The 18,096-nt window shown below is 39.0% G+C and overlaps 1 protein-coding gene across 7 annotated transcripts in view; it reads right to left on the bottom strand.

Annotated features, from left to right (window-relative positions):
- Positions 1 to 706: 706 nt before the first annotated feature.
- Positions 707 to 18,096, bottom strand: part of LOC109073893 (kin of IRRE-like protein 3) — a 203,576-nt gene continuing 186,186 nt past the window's right edge. For 2 of the 7 annotated variants that reach the window (XM_042754245.1, XM_042754246.1), the window contains 7 exons: positions 12,027 to 12,127; positions 10,951 to 11,161; positions 9,093 to 9,200; positions 8,523 to 8,606; positions 7,800 to 7,909; positions 7,047 to 7,133; positions 707 to 4,719 (listed from right to left, as the gene is read on the bottom strand). In XM_042754245.1, coding sequence (XP_042610179.1) covers positions 4,252 to 4,719; positions 7,047 to 7,133; positions 7,800 to 7,909; positions 8,523 to 8,606; positions 9,093 to 9,200; positions 10,951 to 11,161; positions 12,027 to 12,127 — 1,169 coding nt within the window. In that variant the 3' untranslated portion in view covers positions 707 to 4,251. The remainder of the gene's footprint in view (positions 4,720 to 7,046; positions 7,134 to 7,799; positions 7,910 to 8,522; positions 8,607 to 9,092; positions 9,201 to 10,950; positions 11,162 to 12,026; positions 12,128 to 18,096) is intronic. The other 5 variants (XM_042754247.1, XM_042754248.1, XM_042754249.1 and 2 more) reach the window with 5 other exon arrangements.

Raw genomic sequence — 18,096 nt, 5'->3', positions numbered from 1 at the left:
AAGTACACATGTCATGAAGAAATTGCTTGGGACAGGAAGAAATGACACGATTAACACAAACCATTCAGAAAGAGCTGCCCATCATTGTACATAATGTTATTTCCCTCTCTTTTACGTACTGAACATTTAACAAAGCACAAATCACCAATGCAATGCGTTCGTTGCATACAGAAATGATTACACAATGTTACGCCTATGCAGCTTCGACTGTAACCATCCTCTAACAAAACTTGCTCTGGGATCATCATAATGGAGAGGCCTATATAAAACTGTATCATCGAGAGAGGGGAATTCATAACATTTCATGAGCCAGTGGCCCGCCTGGCTGTACTGAAATGTCAGGGGTGAAATGTAAAAGCCATAAATGTGGTCTGCTGTCTGCGGCTGGCAATGACCCTGTCATATCAGCCAGATTGGTATTTGTTCATCTGTTTGGTTTGGTTGTAAGTGCATGACCATCCGGAGCCTAAAGCGGTCAAGACTTGCGGTCCAGTGGGAGAAGGGATTGAAACTCACCAGGGCTGGGCGATAAGAAAAGTACACAGGCTACAAAAGAGTTTGGAGAGCTACTCATACAGAACAACAGCCATAATGCAATGCTTGCTTACAGACGCCATGTTCATTTAAGCACATAGCAGCTTCTTTACATGAATAGCGTTTTTTTTTTTTTTTTTTGTTTTTGTTTGTGTGTTTGTTTTTTGGGAGGGGAGGGGGGTTAAGACCTGACTAGTCCATATGGTATAATTTGTTATGTTCATGTAAAATAATAAATATCCATACGGCTGTATTAGCATTGCAAATGATAAATTAATGCAGTGGCAGAAGGACTGGTATAGTAGCTGCCCTTGATTTGGATTATGTCTGGAGTTATGGGTAACTCTAATTTAATGTTAACTAAAATGATTAACATTAAATGTGATTTAAAGATGAAGTGTGCAATTTCTGTGCAATACGCAACATTTTTCAGAATTGCAAAAATTGTTTTCAAACAGGTGTCCTCTCTCATTCTCATCTGTTATTGACAAACTAACAGGGAGCCACGCCTCCAAACAAATGCCATTGGTTGAGCTATTTTTGCTATGTGTGGCTGGCCAGGATTCAAACAAACAGAGAAATGTTTTGTTAGCCACATACTGCTTACAAATGGCTTAATTATAATTGTCTCTGCTTATTAACCTGCAGTACAGGATAAGGCATTTTAACAAGGAGAAATCCAAACTTTGGCTCCTATGTTTAAAATTGATAATAGTTTGAATTGAGAATTATGATTTGGCATTTTCCACATTTACAGGGTACCCACAGATATCTTCAACATTGAGTTATGCTCAGCTTTAAGGTTATTCCTCTCACTCGAAAACAGCAATTTCTGGTCAATCTCACTAAAATGATTTCTCCAGAAATCACAAAATGGTCAAAAGGTGTAGGAACCCTGGATCTAAATTCAGTGCACGTTGCAAGCTGGATTATTGTGTGTTTGGAGATTTCTAAGTCCGTATATTTTCATTTCACCTTGCAGGAAACAGTTATCGATTACAGAAAGACAAGGGCAAGGTAAGAAACATACGGACATTTAATTTGAAACACTTCTCTGCCTATGGCTGAGAGTGGAAAACGTATAAAATAAAATGTGATTGCTTGTACAGTATCAATGGTCTGATTTGCTCTCTGCACTTTATGAATCAAACTGACTAAAGAACAAAGCAAAGTAACTGCAAATTTACACACAGAGAGCATAAGGGATTTATATACAGTGTAGTAAGGACTGAGCTGCATTATCAGCACTGAAACAGGCCTTTTCCTGTTTAAACCCCACAATGGGCACCAATCCATTTGTAAAATTAGACTCATCCAACAGCACTCATGTATGAAACCCATTGAAATGCCACAAATATAATCATACGTAAAGTGCTTACAGCGCCGACTGACTCAGCAGCGTCACGCTTTGCATTGTTTTCGGTTGTAGGGAGGGATTGTCAGGTCGGTACAAATCAGAACTCTTCCTCTGGGTCAAAACCAAGATCTTTGCTGTTCAAGTGCAAGATGCCACAGTTCCTCCTGCTTGTTTATATGAGGGATTGCCTTTGGTCATATTTATGTTTATGAGAGAGGGGGAATGGTAACTTGAAGAGGAGATAAAAAAGTGTTGGAAGCTTCGATAAGCAAAACACGCTTATAGCTTTCACGCCCAATCTGTTTCTCCAATCATAGGTCAGGACAGGAGCGGTTAGTCAACTAAATGTAGAATCAAAGTGTCATATAACCCAGGAAACTTTGGCAGTGAAAAAGGTGTCGGTATCACTGGATGTAAGCACAGTTGGTACTCATACTGGGATAAGCCTGAACCTCCTTATAATGGGTCAGTGGCAATTTCATATAATTATGCCACTTAATATAACACCACATAGATAATGGCTGTACTCTTGCCTAGCACTTGAAGCATGCTGCCATAATTTGGACTTTTTTGGCAGTCTGAACATTTCTCCCCAGGATAGCAATGACCAAAACGCAAAATGAATTGGGAAATAGAGCAGATAATCTAATCAATCAAATGCATCCATTTCTTTTGGCAAAGCAAGTGGGTCAGCATCATTGGCACTGTAGCTTAAGCTAAAGTCTCTTGCGAAGAACTCTGGAAGAGTTATACTTTCAGAACAGCTGGAGGCATGTCTGTCTGGAGCTTCTACTCTTGCCAAAGGTTTTGTCTCTTTTTTAACTGGTCAAATGTCTCTAGTTTCCAGCTTTTCATATACCACGACATTGGCTTTTGGGTAGTCTGTCTCTTTCTGCTCATCATACATAGTGTGCAATGCCAGCTCAATTGCTGTTAGCTTGATTTCAGTATGCTGATTCGAGTCTAAGAGTGATTTTACTTTACATGTGTTGAGTGTAGAAGTGCTTGAGTTATAAGTAGTCCCATGAGTTGCAATTTCAGTACTGTAAACCAAAACATTGAAAAAAGGAAAAAACAAAACAACATACATTTACATTAAGCATGAACACCCATACTCCATTCAAAAAAACATGTACAAAAATTGCTCACTTATAACAGTGAGTGTACTCAATGCTGTACAGTCCAATGGCACTCCACGTAAACTAAATTTTTGTTCTGCAAGAAAAAGGCAGTTTGAAAAATATATCAAGCACATGTTATAAGCCCAGATGATGTATATGGATCAAAAGGAAGATTTTTAAGTGTTATAATTCAACTTCACCCAGCAGGACACAGGATATAGTGCATCTTTTTGAAATCCAAACATCATTGTTCCCATCATCAGCGCATTCACATCAACCGTTTTCGGAAATAATAATATTTCAAAAAAGAGAAAACCCCTCCTCTCATAACCACATAACCAAACAAGATTACATCATCCTTCTTGTTCCCAGTGCAAGTTCAATTATTTTTTTAGAACCACGTTGTTAAATACTGAAAATAAAGAATGTTCAGAAAGAAAGAACGACAAAGTACACAAATATATCTTCTCTTTAAATGGTAATCCGACAGCTCAGAGCCACATCTCACATTTGTATGTCAGACTAACCTTTGTCAGAGGGGCCAGAATCCAAAGATTCTTACTGACTTTATTTCTTAATTCAGTTCGCACATTTCTTTCTTTCTTTCTTTCTTTCTTTTCCGTCCTTTTATATTTTTTCATTTGTTTAGCTAGCTGTGGTAGAGGCATCGAGAAATGTTACATACAACTTTGACAGTTGTGCTTTAATGTACAGGAACAACAGACCATTGTCCTCTAGTGGTGGAGAGGAGTGAATGGACTACAGAGGTATGGAGTGTAGCCTTCATCAACTCTCTTCGAAGGGTTCATTTGAGCATTGTTGCTATGCTTTCTTTGAGGATGTCATTCATTCAGAGCTTTTTCAAAGTTACTGGAATGACAGCAAGTACACTAGATCTGTTCAGGGTCTTGTGTCTTTTTCCATTGGCATATAACATCACTGTGGCACACTGTTGTTTGGAGGATGTTTTAGCCCAGAGATTTAGGGCATTCGGAAGGGTCAAGACGAGGTTCTGAAAACTGTACGGCTTTTCAGAGCTGTAAATAAGATCTGGACATTGAGTAAATTCACATATATCAAAGAAATGTTAAAAGAAAAAGAAGTGGAGGATAAAATTAAACTGGTGTGCTAGATGTGCTTGAACTGGTTCCTGATTCACATCTGTGGGGTTGGGGGGATTCAATCACCTTTGACCAACCCCAGCGCTGGATTCCTCTGTCTTCTGTCCATCTCCTGCAGTCAAACGTGGGTCTGCATGCGTTTCTGCAGTGGCCGTGTGAGGTCTGAGTTCTGGGATGATGACTGAGAGTAATGGGATGACGAGGAGGCTGAGGCCTTGCTGTCCTTGTCGAACTGCACGTAGCCATCCTGCTTGCTGTAACTGCTGGCGCTGCTGTCGCACTGTGTGTCCACGAAAGAGCTGGAGTCACTCATCGATCCTCGCTGGAATTCTCGCTCGCAAAGCTCGATGGAACTGCTGCCCATTCCCAGCACGAACCGCTGGCTGTAGTCGTACAGGCGGTTGGGTCCAGCACCCAAGGTAGAGTAGATGTTGGTGAAAGACATTCCTGTGGGAACCCGCTGCTTGCCGGTGGTTGCTGTAGCAGGGTCTCGGCGGAGCTCTGTGGTCTGGTTTCCGGCCAGCGTGGTTGGGGTGCCATGATGCTCCTTAAATGTGTTTACACTGTAGTATCCATTAGTAGGGTCCTTTGAAAAACAATGCATTAAAACTCAATTTCAATGAGCATATACACTTGTAATGACAAAAAATGTTGGTAAAAGGTATTTCACACTGACAGTGTACAGATACCAGCGGGCAGCTGCATAAACTTGGCCTCTATTTTTAGCAATTGATTTTAAAGAGTTGCCAGTATCTGAATCATTGGTGAGGAGCTCACCATTAGGCAAATAAGCATCAAAGCAATGCAGTGTCTTCCAATTGGAGTACATGCAAGGATCTGCTGCCATGCACAGATGCATACAGCTGAATGGGATTGACTACTAGACACCAAATGCACAAAGAGTTGGTAACCTCCAGCAATTCAGTCACTGTCAGTGTGAATGCTCAATCTTGCTCACATATGATTGTAGCACAGTTTGTGTTGAATAAATAAATAAATAAATAAATAAATAAACAAATAAAATAAAATAAAATAAAATAAAATAAAATAAAATAAAATAAAATAAAATAAAAAAACTTGTAGACCAATAATATGTTATAAGTAGCTGAAATAAACACAAATGTGACCCTGGAGCACAAAACCAGTCTTAAGTCGCTTGGGTATATTTGTAGCAATAGCCAAAAATACATTGTATGGGTGAAAATTATTGATTTTTTATTTTATGCTCAAAATCATTAGGATGTTAAGTAAAATGTCCTACTGTAAATGTATTAAAACTAATTTTTTGGTTACTAATATGCATTACCAAGAACTTCATTTGGACATTTGGACAGGCGATTTTCTCAATATTTTGATTTTTTTGCACCCTCAGATTCCAGATTTTCAAATATTTGTATCTCGGTCAAATATTATCCTATCCCAACAAACCATACATCTATGGAAAGCTCAAGATTTTGAAGAATTGACCCTTATGACTGGTTTTGTGGTCCAGTGTCACACCTCAGGGCATGTCAAAACATCTCAAGGGCCCCAAAATCACCTCAGACCCCAGAGGGTTAAGTCTGTTATGATGCATTTCAAAGCTCTTATACTCAAATATACAGTATCTGAAACATTTGAAGACTCTACAGTATGTCAGCTTTTGGAAATGCAGTCTCAGTGGGACTTGTATTGCTGTCAAATAATCAAAAATCTTAATACGATTGCACTCCTCCCATTTAGGCAGGAGTAGATGACCATGAGGAGGTTAGCTTAATTAGTATTTGAAATACGTATTTTGTGATTTTATCTAATTCTAATTGAATTCTTCTGTGGTATTCACATTTAATCTTTGCTAAAATTATTTCAAAATATTATTTTTTTATTATTTTATTTTTTTGGCTAACTATTTGGTGTCCTTTTGATAAATTTAAACCTGTATAGATAGCAATGACTTTGATTGCAGTATTTAATTTAATGCTTCCTCCTTTATTATGTTTTTGTTGTCCTTTTGATAATTTTCTAAAGCTATATTTCTTGAGAACAGCTATGCAACGCAGACTATTGCTTTTCTTTCTGTAGTGCCATTACTTCAGTTTTGAAACATTAATAAAGGCAAGGATCATGCAAATATAAAACAAAGGTAAGAGACAAAGTGACAATACTTAGCAGTAATTTCAAAATATAATTATATGCTAATTAAGCAGAACCTTGATACACAATGTTGTTGTTAGTCTGCAATTTTCAGCTTTAATTGGACTTCAGATTCATGGCTTTTTAAATCCATCACAGAAAGAAATAATCAAAGCGAAGGAACTTGATTTCATGGCTGCTGTCATTGCCTTGGTGTTTTATCAGCACAGTTGCTAAGAAGCAAAACAGGAGCCATGATGTGGATGTGCATGCCATTTTGAGTGGATGCGCAGGCCATATCCCGCAGGGGAGAGGCGATGATCACCCTTAGGTGACTTCTCTATGACAACACGAGAAAGGCGTTGTCATGCAGGTTTTATCAGGCGACAGGGATTGTGTGCACTCTGTATGGAGCTGTCCCTGTTCACAACAGCTCATTTTACACACTCATCTACATGTAGGGAGGGAATCAATCCCACAGGGACAAGGTTGGGGAGGCCATGAAACTGATTTCTAAATACAAACGAGAGAATAATAGCTATGCAGCTTCTGTCAAGAATTGCAACTGCTTAACTGTGGGATCATATATTCGAACTATAATTATGACAGTTCTTCTTTTAGCTTACACTAAAATTAGCTAATTTAGTACCCGAACATTTAAAAATACTCAATGATCAGTGCAAACATGTAAAGGGTAATTGGAATTGCTAATAAGGCTTTAATTCTTAAAAAAGGGGGTTATGACAGAAAATAAATATACACTTAAAATAAAAACTTCCTTCAAATCCCATTGACACATACCTTGATGTGCTGATACTCTTTCTCCTCTTCCTGAAGTACCTCAAGTTGCTTCAGAACGGACTCCTGCTGGAACTCTCCCCTTTCAATCTGTGGCAAACAACAGATCCGTTTACACGTTAGAATCTGGGTTACTCTCACTATGTGAGCTTTGGTACTCCTAAATGCTAAAAGATATTCCAAAAGGAAAGCTACATCAACTCAGTCAATTGACCCATGAATGATCTTCACCTCATTAGCAAAAATATGCAATACAGCACCATCTTTGTGAGGTATTCTCTCACTTTTTGTTTAAAGTCTTATGCTGTGGTGTGTTTTACATCTTAATCCCACACAGAACTCTGATTCTGGGCCTCGGAGGCTTGTGTGACAATGAGGGAAATTTCCAGAGATCGTGGCAGCATGTGTTTTGACAGAAGTTCACCAAGGGCTCCAGGAGAAAGGGACCACTTGCTCACTGGCATCTCTATGGTTACATCCACGCTTATGTCCTCCCAGGAAATGCAGGCTGGGGGCTAAATATAGGCATGCTGGCCAGCGGGGTTCTCACATTTATGCTGAATTATTCATGGGTTTGACGTTAGCAGTGGTGAGGGAGATAGGCGCTATTAATGTTGAGGTGGGGGTAATTAGCATTCATTAGTTACGGATGTGACAGGGACTAGCATAATGAGCTAGTTTGTTGATTTTGGGGGTGCTGATGGGGTAATGGCGAGCCGGATGTTTACTGAATTCTTCCTTCGGAACGTGACTCACCATGAGCTGTTTCATGGCGGAGTGATCCTCGTTTTCTCGGGCTGCGTTGTGATCTTTATGTACAATTTCCACGCGTATGTCATTCTTGGCTGATACCACGCCTTTGAGGTCTAAGAGGAAAGTGACAAGTGTTACTCCAATGTCATTAAATGTAATGCACTTGATGTGAAATATTACGGAAAATGCAATCTACTCCATGCCACTTCACATTGCTTTAATCCATGAAATGAATGCTGCCTTCAAGTCAAGTCTAAATTTGCATATTTATGAGATCAAGTCCTAAGTTTTCTGTCAGTAACAATATGTAATGATTTATACATTAAAAAGCAAACAATCCTAATATGATTGGGTTGAAAAAAAAAAAAAAAACTTACTGTGGTCAAATGTAAATATTAAAATACTTAGCTTAAGCATCAGTCACGCACCTTGTTCTTCAAAAAATGTTTTCCTGACTTTGTCAGAAAGTGAATTAAATAGAAACTGATATGAAATTGTCCGTCTTATTCCAACTAAAATCATGCACCATTAAAATTACAACATCCAAATTACAACAAGCCAAATCTTTGAGTAGGAACTTCCCAGGAGGACTTGAAGGCAGCATAGAACTAAGATAAGAGGAACCCTAGAGGAACCATTAGATACATCAGAATCACACAGCTCATGTTGACGCATTGAAGAACAATGTTTACAGATAATTGGTGACGGTCAGGTAACAGGTCTTACTTTCTGTCTTAATTTTGCTTGCAAGTTCTCTCTGCTGAGCACAGATGGAGGTGGGCAGTGTAGGCATAACCAGGTGAGCGTCTTCTGTGGCATACAACAACAACATGCTCAACCCAATGCCACCAACAATCAGAAACTGCAAGCTCATTGTTCGCTGTCTGACGCTAACCTGTACATGGATGAGCTGTTTTCTCTTTTGATTATGACAGATGATGGTCGTGGTAAAAGGAAGAGAAATAACACAGAGATAAGGTAGGGCGGCATGACAAAAGCTTTATATCATAGTATCATTAGTAAACAAAAATGTATTTAAAAAAAAATAAAAAGAATTTTACTACAAAAAAAAAAAAAAAAAATCTTAAACAGATTATGCATTTCTGCTCTATACTATCATGCCGCCCAACCCTACACAAACACTCGATGGAAAATAAGATTATTTTAAGAAATAAAGTCTTGGTTTCTGTGAAGTGACATGAACGCCCTAACACGCTGGTCTCTGTCTGACTGAGTAGCACTTAGCATTCTCTGGTGATGGACATGCAGGAACACAATGGGCTGAGAGGTACATACTTCTCTGAGAGCGTGTACAGCAGAACGCGCCGATGGTTCCCATGAGGACGATGAAAGCAACGAAAGCACCAACTGCCACGCCGATGATCACAGCAACAGGGAGGGAATCTGTTGGAAAACAAAACAGAGCCTTCTACAATAACACAAAATGGGCAGGACGGGTAAATCCAGTAAATATGTGCTCAAAAACACAGAAGCCACCGTTTGCTCCTGAACATATTTCCAGATTCGCACTAGCATGGAACAAATGAGAATGTCAAATGCCGTGTCAAAGAGACATTCGCACCTTCAAAGCATCTATTCAAAAGAACTTCTACAGGCAATTAACACCACCATCACCTTCTAGGGAAAACTCAGATACCTTAACTTTAATCTGACAATTTGCAGCTATGCCAATTATCGCATACATTCAGTGCATGACACACACGTAACATGTCTTGTGTGTGCATAAACTGAACACTGCATGGGTTGATATCGTTCACCTTGGATCATTTACGGACTCTAATAGGACGTGGGTGTAATGTGGATTCCAACAATCCCATGAGTGTTTTGAGAAGCTGTGGCTTTAGGTTAATTAGAGCCAACTCAACTGTTTTATTTGTGCTCTTGTTGGTATATTTAAACCGAAAGATGGAGCCCAGATTTTACAGCCAAACGATAATGAGAGGCTGAGTCAGACAAAAAGCTGTACCTACACAAAATTAATTACTGGCTCCCAGTATAAACTAAGCATTACGGGCTCGGCGTACTCACAGTTTATGCCTGTTTAATGTCTGAATTATTCTTATAAACCCGGAGATATATGTTTTAAAGGAATAGTTTTTCCAAAAATGTTTGTCACACAATGATATTGTATGGATTTAGAAGACTTCAGATAATTCTAGGGTAACCTTACAACCTCCTTTTTCCCGGCTGGGATTTCTATATTGGCTAAAATGCCCAGGTTATGGCTATGTTTTATTACTGACATGCTCTCAACAGGACTACTTTCGTATTTGCATTGTTTTGACCGTTCCTTCTAGATGCCGCTTTCTCAGTGCCACAATTGATCGATTATGTGCAAAGCTTAAATGCAATTTGTTAAACTACGTTTCGGTCTTTTCCTTCAGAAAGTATGAAGACAATAGGAAAACAAAGCCAAAACCAAGACATTTAAGAAAAAGAGGATAATATAGTCACCCTAAAAGAGTTGTATTTATGATACTTTAAGCATTTGCATCTCTTTTTTTTTTTAGCTTAGAAGCTTTAGCCCCCACTCATTGCAATTTAATAGAAAAGCACAACCAGCACATTATGTACAATTTTCTATCATTATGGTTTGAAATTAGTAAAAATGATGACCAAATTCTCATTTTTGGGGGGAACTAATCCATCAAACAACCAGTAAAGTCAGTCAAATCAGGACTAACATGTATTGCATGTAAACAAATCAAAACTATGAAAGCACTAGGGAGACAGATTTCAAGAAATGCACGAGAGAAAAAATTATCACTGTAACAAGGCTGCAAATTAAATAGTGCTAAGTGTTGTTAATAGATTTATATGATTTATTAAAGTTGCAGTTAAATGTGCAATTAGTGTTTTGCTCTGAAATAATCATTCAGCAAGAAATCAAATTTGTAATCTAAAATTGGTATAAATACATTAAAAGACATTAATATGATTTACATGTGACTTGCTAATCTTGTGTAAAGTGATTAATAAAAAGTGATAAATGGAAAGTAATGAAAAAAATAAAAAATAAAAAATAACTCAGATTCTGCTCTATTCCAGTGCTTTCAAAACATGGCTATGAAACACATCATCGCTATTCTATCACAGGCATGTTTTAAAGAAAAGAAGGTGAAACCTGGCGAACCTTGGCTCCCACCTTGTTCCTTGAGGCGAATAATCTCTGTATCGGAGCCAAAGCTGTTCCAGGCGGTGCAGTTGTAGATGGTCTGGAAGTCGGCGGGTACGATATTACTCATGGTCAAGGTGGACAGCACTCCGTCCTCTGTGCTTACTGTCTCCACCGTGTAGCGACCTGATGTCCCCGACTCCAGGACAGTCTCCTTCCAGGACCAGGCCTGATGAAGATCAAAGAAACCATTTTGAAAAGACCAGCATGTGTTGTTTTGGATGCTAGTCTGTTGCACCATACAACAAAACAAATTTACTTATTCAAGGCATTTTCAATAAATAAATAAATAAAAATACTCAATAAAAAAATTCTGGTTACCACCAGGCTGGCTTAACCAGCTAAAGCTCCTTTCCAGCTTCACAACCAGCAATTATTCCTGGTAAATAGCATGTATCCACTATGTAGACCAACACCTACCGACATAAACTATTCTGAATCAGCTTGCTGGTGCACAAGCTTGTCTTTTCAGAAGGAAAGAGAGACACATGCTTGTTTCACCTGCTTTATGGTCATTATTGCACTTCCAGAGTTATTACTGGTTGTTCCGGACCACAGGAGCAGTCTTTCCCATTCAACTGACATTTAACATAGCAATAAAAGCAAAGCCGCATGGGTAAACATCGCACAGAGATTACCTATGCACTTCCATGCGCACAGCCACAAACACACACATACACGCACAGTGTGAGTAATGAATCAAAAATTGGCCCGGAGAGGAGACAGTTCATCTAAGAGTGGTAAATCCTAATTGGATCTGTGGTAACAGGGCATAAGCATGCATTAAATGAAAAATTAGGGCTGTAAGCCTGCCATGTCTAATACCCGTTCACTCATATAGAGGAAACAAATGATTTGAGATGCAATTTCATTTATTAAACAGATCGTAACTCATGAGTGCGTTATGCATTATTGGACTGTGTTTGCTGAGTCTAATGGAGTCACACGAGCCATGTGAAAACAGCAACCACCCACTCAACAGCTGCAGTCCTGTCTGAGCGGAGTCATTGGAAGGAGAGAGCTGAGTAACTCACAATGCGGTCTGGGGGTGGCGTGCTGCGGATGAAACATTTGATCTGTCCCTTTTCCCCGTGTGGAGCCTGATGGGTCTGTGTGCTGGAGATGGTCGGAGGTCCTGAGGAGAGAACAAAATCACATAGTCACTCGTCACATACTCTAAACTGTGAGCTAACACTGTGTGATTCCTGTTTGCCGGAGACAGTCATAGGAATCTCTTCGTAATGACAGAAGATTAAGTGTTGCTTTGTTACAATAGTATTTTAGGTTAAATCAATTTAAATAAACATCAGAATGTTTGCTAATATCTAATGATTCATATCACATATGCATGCATATTTTCCGTATTGTCCTGCAGTTCCAGAAGTACAGGACAACACTGTAGATGTAGAGACATGAGAATTTCGTGAAAATGCACTGAATGGAAATTACCTTCTAACAGCATTGTTTATTTGCAAAATAAATTAAGCAAATTTGCATTTGACAGACTTACATTGCATTCAAGGGACACATTTTTATCACTTCACAAATTCCTTAGGATTCGAACCCACAACCTTGTCATTGCTAATGCCATGCTGTACTGTGTGAACTATAGGAACACTATGGGCCTGTCCCAGTACCCACATTTGGTCTTGGCAACTTGAGAGTGCATGTACACGACAGGAATAAGTGTGCAACACTGTGCCCAATCTAACACACACTGATACAACAGAATTGTCTTCAAAACCCCATTTTCAAAAGTTTGCATTTTCAGGTCTCCAAACGGCTGTTGTCACGTAAATTAACAGACAAAATGCAGGAAAAGTTTTCCATTTTTGTTGAAAACGTTGTCGTGTAAATGTCCCATGAGGCTAAGCATCCATCATGTTCAGGAATGTACATGCCCCAAAATCATGAGATTCCGAACAATGCTTTCTAGTGCAAGTTTAATTAATTTGATATTACATATAAGGTATATTGCACATTTTATTGTTGCCGAGATGAATATGTACAGCATGCAGTTTCCAGTCTTTGGTCTTGGTTGTGGAAGATGAGACAGACTACAGCAATCTAGTATGTTTTACTGAGACTGCATCACACCAGACACTTGAATTGGCTCTTTAAAATGCTATAAAACTCTTCTTCATCATTCGATCTTCATTCAGCAGAATATTTTTAAAACATCACATTCTATTTACCACCTACTTTCTGCGCGTCCGTCAAGTAGCCTTGACATTTGAGAATCCGGTGCACAAGATAATGACCCTCATTTGTTGGTGTGTGAATAAGATGCAGATTTTTTGCTTAACCGTTAAATTTTGCCCTGGAGGACTACAGAAGCACATGCCAAGGCTGACATACACATTACCAGTTCCAAGATCGACAAATCCTGCTGGCCCACGCTTGAAGAGCGGTGCAAAACTTGAACTGAGCAGGCTAAAGATCTCATCTGTAGGATCTGCCAATCAAGTGTGCAGTACTAAGGCCTTGCAGTGGCATATTAGAAAATTGGCTTTAAAAGGAAAGAGCAGTATTGTATTTGCTTTGAATGGGCAGACTCTCAAAGGAGTCTCCTGTGGGCTGGTCTATTTAAGAGTTGTGTTAAGGGTGAGGGAGTGAGGGTCTGGTCTTCATTTTCAATCTTGAAAAGAACTGATTTACGGCAGGCCTCATGTCTCCCGAGGAGATAAGACTCAGCGTGCCAACTGCAAGTCTATTTCTATAGGGTGCAATCTGAAGAGTGCCAATGCCAGGGAAATGCTATTTTGAAAAGGTAAGGGCCTCCAGAGTGTCTCTTCATGTTATTTTTGTTATTATTATTATTATTTTTTTCGTGGAGTCTTGAACTTTGACTTATGCTACGGTTCGCAATATTTTTCCACAATTATGCAAAACAAGCAATGCGCTGATGTAAAGGGTAAACAACGTTTCTCTAGGATAGCTTTGGAGTAACTTCCCTGCTTAATAAAGAGGGCCTCACTGAAGAACACAATATCCAGAGGGTGTGGTTGGATCCAGATCCAACTCTTCCCACCTTACACATACTTAAACCTACCCGTCTCCACCCCCTCATCCTTAAACCCACCCATCTCCTCCCCTAAACCTACCAATCTCAACACCCTAAATGTGGATCCAACCACGGCCCCTGGATCTTGTGTTCTGCAGTGAAAGGGCTACTGGCTTAATAGGTTACCAACCCCAACCCTGCCAAAACCTGCACTTAGATGCACATGCACACACACATTCAACCCAATCCACCAATCATGCATCTGCCAATCATATGCGGAGGAGTCTCTTGACTGATTCGTAATTGCAGTTTATTAACTGGCTCTTATTAGAATAAATTAGCATCTAGATGAGTATGAGGCAGATGGAGTGCTGTAGTGAGGGGAATATCAGGCTGGTGGAGAGGAATGTTACCCTCTGCACCCCTTTATCAGACACCAGTGCTGCAGCAACACCTTGCTGCTAATGCATGTGTGCTACGTGCATGCTACACTACAGCTACAAAATCATAATCCACGGGGTAGTGTGTTGTAAAGGCTAGTGTGTGTGTGTGTAGTTGCAGGCATAAGGTAAATACATTCAGATCATTCCCCGCTGGTAGAAGTAAGGCCATGGTTTGGTGGCTCAGAAGAATCAGCCCATGGATCAGGCTGTAAATGAGGAATATAATTAGATAGCTTATCACTTATCCTCAGAATGCTGGGTTTAAGGAACTCCGTGGGGAGTGGGAAGCCTGGAGTGAGAGAGAGAAAGAGAGAAAGAGAGATACAGATAGAGTGCACTGCAGGGCATAGGTTTGCAACAGTAGGGAGCGTACAAGAGTCATGATGAATGGATCAACATGGGGAGATGTCGTGTAAAGAGACATCACACCACAGAATCCTGTCCCAAAATGATTCCATTATATAGTGTTTGATTAAAAATACATAATAATAAATAAACATAAAACAAGAAATAATCATGGAAATATATAAAAAGCACATTTTGAGTTGCAATTTGTATATCATCTTGTATATTATCTTATACTGAGTGCTGCAGTGATTATGTATTTTTTTGGGTCAACCTGAAAGTTGGCATCACCCTGATTCCCTCAACAATTATTATTATTATTATTATTATTTTTTAGTAGCTTTTATATAAACATATGTTTCTCATTGTGTTAAACTATGGATTATAAATGTGCACCAGTCCATTCATGCACACAAACCAAAAGTAGAAACCTTTCACAGAGACACATATGTCCATATGTTTCTACATTGGGTTAATGTACTTTTTCCCGGAAACATAATGTACTCTTCCTGACATACATACATGAATGCTTCCATGCACAAATATGCTTCATTAACCCGATAATGAGTTCACATGGCATTGAAAACGTAAACACATGTAAACAATGTGATTGAGAAACATCATCCCAGCAATTATCGGATTGCAACAAACCGCAACTGTATGCAGAAAGAGCGCATGAACCAGTGTGCAGTGAGGGGATTCGCAGATTGTAGCATGTGAAAGGTTAGTTTCGCCTCATTTCCGCTGCCATATATTTCCATTATAGCACTCCAAGAGGACCGAACCCAGTTCCATGAATAGCGCATGCTCCGTATGTCCTCTTGCCCGCAGATCCTGCAATTACATGCAAGCCCTACACACTTACCTTGGGCACACTACAGCCTATTTTTAAAAGTCTTCCCTTAACTCTCAGCAGTGCCTTGAAACGACTTCCTCCTTATTCCTTTCAACCCCATTTTTGTTATAGCATAAAATCTTCCCCAAGGCAGTTCACCTCCATTCCATTGTGTCTTCATCCTCATTGCAAAGTGCACATTTTCAACCATCCATCTATTAAGGAGCTTTCAAACTGACAGTGATTTGTAGCAACGAGCAACCGAATGTCACTCATTTTCAATGGGAGTTGGTGACACGATACGAGTAAGTCAGTGGAGCCAAGACGGAGGAAAAGTTAATGATATTGTGAGTGAATTCACTCTACTATATGATTTTTATCTGTTCACATAAAGCAATAGAATAAAATAAAATAAAATAATAAATAAATAAAAAAATTGGGGCAGGAAAAATGTCAGAAATGTTGTATGAGTGTGTTTGATTAATGCATTTATACTGCTGCAGTTTGCAATCATTTTAACCTGCAATATTATCATTTTTAGCAGTAAGAAAACCAACATCTTGTCAAATTAAAAACAAATGCAAAATGTATCAAAAACAGAATTTTCAGCAGAACGGCATACCTCAAAACAAACAAACAAACAAACAAAAAAATGAATCCACAAGCCAAATCATATCCTCAAGCAACAACACAAATAAATGAACATAAGGACACATTCAGATATCAAACCCCATTAAGGCTCAAAATACTCATGGAGAAATGAGATCCCAATCTGAGGAACTAAGGAACAAAAAGCAGAAAGCAGTGTGTATCCATTAGCGTGTTCTCGGCAAACGGTGTCCCCTGCTAGCTAGAGACATTTATGAAGTTTTTGGGGTAGTTTTGTTATAAAGGTTTATCTGGTGTACTTCTGTCGGCAATGGCATGTACCCTTTCAGCCAGAGCTGGGCCATGTGTGGCAATGACGGCAGGGCGGGGATCTGGCAAACAATATGAGGGCCGATTGTTGGTGGGAGGAGTGTGGCCCAGATCAGTCAGGTGATGGGAGGACCAAATCAGGCTAAGATCTGGCAGCATATTATGTGACCCATGATAAACAAGATGCATGATAATGGTTTAATGATCACATACATTTTTTAACGAAGTGTAGTATTGTTAATATGTAGTCTTTGAAATGGCAAGTCAAAACAGAATGAAACATTATCATTTCAAAATTAAGCAAATTAGTCAAGTGCATTAAACTGCACTTAATTCAAATTTTATTAAATTTATATTATTATTCTTGGTAGCTACAAATAATCTTAGAATCCTTACATGAAAGAGAGAGAGAGAGAGAGAGCGAGAGAGAAAGAGTGAGAGAGAGATCATTTTAACCATCATGTAATAATTATTTGGTTTACCATGAGGCACATCATTATTATTAGTATGCTGTCATGCACAAGCATTAAATAAAATGATCATGAAAGTATTTTATTTTTTATTTAAATCCTCTGTATCCATGTGATGCTTGGTGTGAGGAACAGAACAGATCCAAATTCAAACCGCATTCATCGGCGATATGCATCTCCTTCCTCTGTAGCTATAGTAACAAATTGAAAAATGTGCCGTTAATAAGTTTTACAACAAGTTTTACGGCAGCGATTTCAAATGCTCATTGGCTCTCGCAGGTTTCGTCATAGATTGCGACATGCCATGTTTCCAGTGATGCGTGTTTTGAATGAGAAACGCGCGCCTTAACGGAGTGGATCGGGATAGTATTTTTCAGCGTTTAACAATTTAGATTATTTCCCTGCTCCTCGCACTATTATTATATTCTGCCAGAGAGGACTGCAACTGCAATGTATCGTCATTTGGACTACTGTGGTACTGCTCTTTGACACACCTGTAATAAATTATTATGATTAATGTACATGTGTCTATCTGTTACGTTTCTCTTATACAGTAGAATGCATTCTTTATATACTCACTCTTTATAAGTTGATTTGTTCTTTATAAAAATAAATAGAAAAATCAATGCAAAAGTTTTTTTTTATTTATTTATTTTTTTTAATTGCACAGTTACATGATGTGTGAGTTTTAAGTCTGATTTTCTATTCAGTTTAATGTACTTTATTGGCATAGTTTGTGTGTACAGTAATGTATAGATGTGGGCCGGATCTGGGCCAACACTATGTTGCTGTCTGGTTTACCAAAGCATGTCACAAAATTAATAATTGTGATTATAGTAATATACAAGGCAATAATCTGAAATATTAAGATTCTGTATTCCCAGACAGCAATATAGTGTTGGTCCAGATCCGGCCCACATCTGGCCCCGCATGAAATCCAACAAACTGCTTGCTGTCTGGGTTGGGTCTGGGCTATATAAGGCTCAGGTGTGGCTCAGATTTGGAGATTCTGGTTTACTTAAGGCTGAGAATTGGCACCAATAATAAAAACCTGTTTTGGCCCAGTTCAGGGACAGTTCAGGGTGATTA

Source organism: Cyprinus carpio, unplaced genomic scaffold, assembly GCF_018340385.1.
Source record: "Cyprinus carpio isolate SPL01 unplaced genomic scaffold, ASM1834038v1 S000006481, whole genome shotgun sequence".
In the NCBI taxonomy this organism is placed as follows: Eukaryota; Metazoa; Chordata; class Actinopteri; order Cypriniformes; family Cyprinidae; genus Cyprinus; species Cyprinus carpio.
This window is presented reverse-complemented; position numbering and strand designations above follow the sequence as displayed.